This window comes from Cryptotermes secundus, unplaced genomic scaffold (assembly GCF_002891405.2).
Source record: "Cryptotermes secundus unplaced genomic scaffold, Csec_1.0 scaffold899, whole genome shotgun sequence".
Classification (NCBI taxonomy): domain Eukaryota; kingdom Metazoa; phylum Arthropoda; class Insecta; order Blattodea; family Kalotermitidae; genus Cryptotermes; species Cryptotermes secundus.
Window position 1 is genome coordinate 204,768 of NW_019731283.1, and position 2,754 is coordinate 207,521.

At 41.0% G+C, this 2,754-nt stretch overlaps 1 protein-coding gene across 1 annotated transcript in view; it reads left to right on the top strand.

The window, feature by feature from the left end:
* Window positions 1-1,526, top strand: part of LOC111866909 (pancreas transcription factor 1 subunit alpha) — a 12,417-nt gene extending 10,891 nt beyond the window's left edge. Inside the window, exon 3 of the mRNA XM_023856274.2 lies at window positions 777-1,526. Within this exon, the coding sequence (XP_023712042.1) occupies window positions 777-937 (161 nt within the window). The 3' untranslated portion in view covers window positions 938-1,526. The remainder of the gene's footprint in view (window positions 1-776) is intronic.
* Window positions 1,527-2,754: the final 1,228 nt, after the last annotated feature.

The following is a 2,754-nucleotide window of genomic DNA, read 5'->3' on the forward strand; positions in this document are numbered from 1 at the left end:
CTCATCCTCCTTGACTTGATCATTCTAATTATACTTGGAGAAGAGTACAAGTTATGAAGCTCCTCATTATGCAGTGTTCTCCAACCTCCTGACACTTAACTCTCTTTGGTCCACATATTCTCCTCAACACCCTGTTCTCAAACACCCTCAGTCTATGTTCCTCCCATAATGTCAGAGACCAAGTTTCACACCCATACAGAACCACAGGCAAAATTATAGTACATATACTATATATATATATTGAAACAATAGAAGTAAAGTGGGTCTCACTTTCCGCAAAAACACTTGTTCTTGTTTCTCTGATGTTATGATTGATTAGTGAGACTGACGTCGATCCTATAGTAAGGTTATGTACATACAACTGCTCGTGTAAGAAATAAAACCAAATGCAGCTTCAACCTATCGATGACGAAATAAAACAAAACAATGTTTTGGTAGCAAAATCTTCTCACTTTAATTTGTAGCAACGGCGCAAGTTTGTGGTATTGAGACTGGACAAATGTTGCATATGGCTGACTAATATCTTAATATACTTATCCTAGAATCAAAGACACTACATAAATTATAAGGCCCCTCTTTCAGTGACGGTAATTTTTGCCATTCCACAAGATAAGGTATGTAACTTGCTACCTAAAATCCCCTTCATGAACTGCAGACGTAACGACTAAGTGTCCGAGAAAGTTTGGAGACTGGCAGACACTCGGCTCTCAGATAACTAGCCCCTGAATTGAAGCATCACGCAGGATCACAGTACTCGGTGTAAATTTGTGTTTCAGGGGGCTACGGGTCCCCGTTCACGGCGCACTCCTTGTCCTGGTCCAGCAACAAGGAGAACGGCTGTAATGGTATCATGTTCGCCAAGGTGTGGACACCCGAGGACCCTCGCTCCAATAAGGGTATGGCCCACAACGGGCCCACCTTCTCTCTCGACAGCTAAATGACTTTCCTCGCGCCATTCTTCTCGAGAAATCTGAAAGTACAGCATCCAATGGAGCCGTGGTTTCAAGACACACTGTGTACCAATGTACTGGCCACATACTGAAATCTGTGATCTCATATTCGCGTTGGATAACTGAAAGTGAGTGGCCTACAAAAATTCCAAACGTTCCAGAAACCTAAGCAAAGAATCGGCTATTTGATAAGGGTGATAATTGACAAAGAGTATGGGAACTTAAAAACAAAAAGTATTATTGACAATCGAAATTTATATTCATGTTGTGGTCTTCTGGAATACGAAACAATGTTGCAGCCGGTTTCCATACGGTATCATAAACCAGAAGACCACAATTTGAATCTTGACTGTCGTGAGATTCTTTGATCTCACATATTCTGTTTAAGTGAAACTGGAGACGAGACTCCCTTGAAAGGAAATGGCCAAAGCAGCGTTCTTATCTCTGTTAAGGTAGCAACAAGAAATGGCAACTTCCGGTGCTTTCACACTTCGAGTGCACCCACTCACCGGCAGAACTAAATGGAACACCTTTTAGTTACGGCCACAAGAAAATGAATACTTAGCCTGTTTAAGAGCCGCGCCATAGCTCAAGCGGTTAGTCGCTGGCTTCCCATCGCGGCAGCCCGGGTACGATCCCGGGTCTGATCAAGTGGGATTTGTGGTGGACAAAGTGGCGCTGGGGCAGGTTTTCTCCGAGTACTTCGGTTTCCCCTGCCAATCTTCATTCCACCAATTGCTCCACAATCACCCTCACCTATCATCTGGGGCTGGTACAATAGGCCAGAAGTGGCCGCAGTACACGAGGACTTAGTCCTACCCCACTAGTAATAAAAAAAATTGCCTGTTTAAAATTTTGGAGAATGCTGTGAAAATTAACATATAAAATTGAAGATAAGAATCTTTAAAACGAAGCATTGATATAAATATATAAAAAAATTAACAAATATATTAATAAATAGGTAATCGACGAGTTAGTTTCAACTAATATTTAGCAACTGACTTTGCGTTCCACTTTTTGCCTTTTATGTCCAACGTCGGTTATTATTCACTCGTCATATTCTCCTTATTGCACATCACTACACGTTTCGGCAGAACCGGCCATCATCAGGTGTACAGGCTGTTGTGATGAAGAGACCTGCTGCCCTACTTCCCTTATGCAGTTGCCTCGGACTGTTTCTAGGTTATATGGGTTAACGGGCTGTCGCCATGCAAGTTTTTGCCTTTTCTGTAATGTTTGATGGGTTATGTTAGAGTTTTATTTCAAGGTACATATTTATATGCTTTCAATTTATGCATATCTGATGTTACTTAAGGTTTTGTTAGTTTGCTGATTTGTCTCTGGCTCAGTGTATCGTTGTCCTGAATGCTTTTGTTGAAGCGGAAGCTTTTTGTTTGGCGGCCAGCCATCATGGTCATTCGTGGTAGGTGTGCCTGTGACGGCTGTGTTGATACCTAGGATGCAGGCCGTGTTGTTTGCTACAATTAGTCAGAATCAATTACATAACAAAAGCAGAACGGTATTACAGTGAGCAGCAGTTTCCTTCATCACAACAACCTGTACAACCGACGATGGCCGGTTGAGCCGAAACATGTAGTGACAATAAAGAGCAATGACGAGTGAACATTAAACGACATTGCATATAGTTGAACGCAAAGTCAGATGTGCATAGTGCAACAGGACACAGCAATTTAATAATATTTAGCAAGTTAAAATTAATTTCTTAAGAGGGCGTGAAAATGTTATATATTAAAATTTATATTAATGGAAATTTTAACAATTAATTTTTTTTCAAACTAAGAAT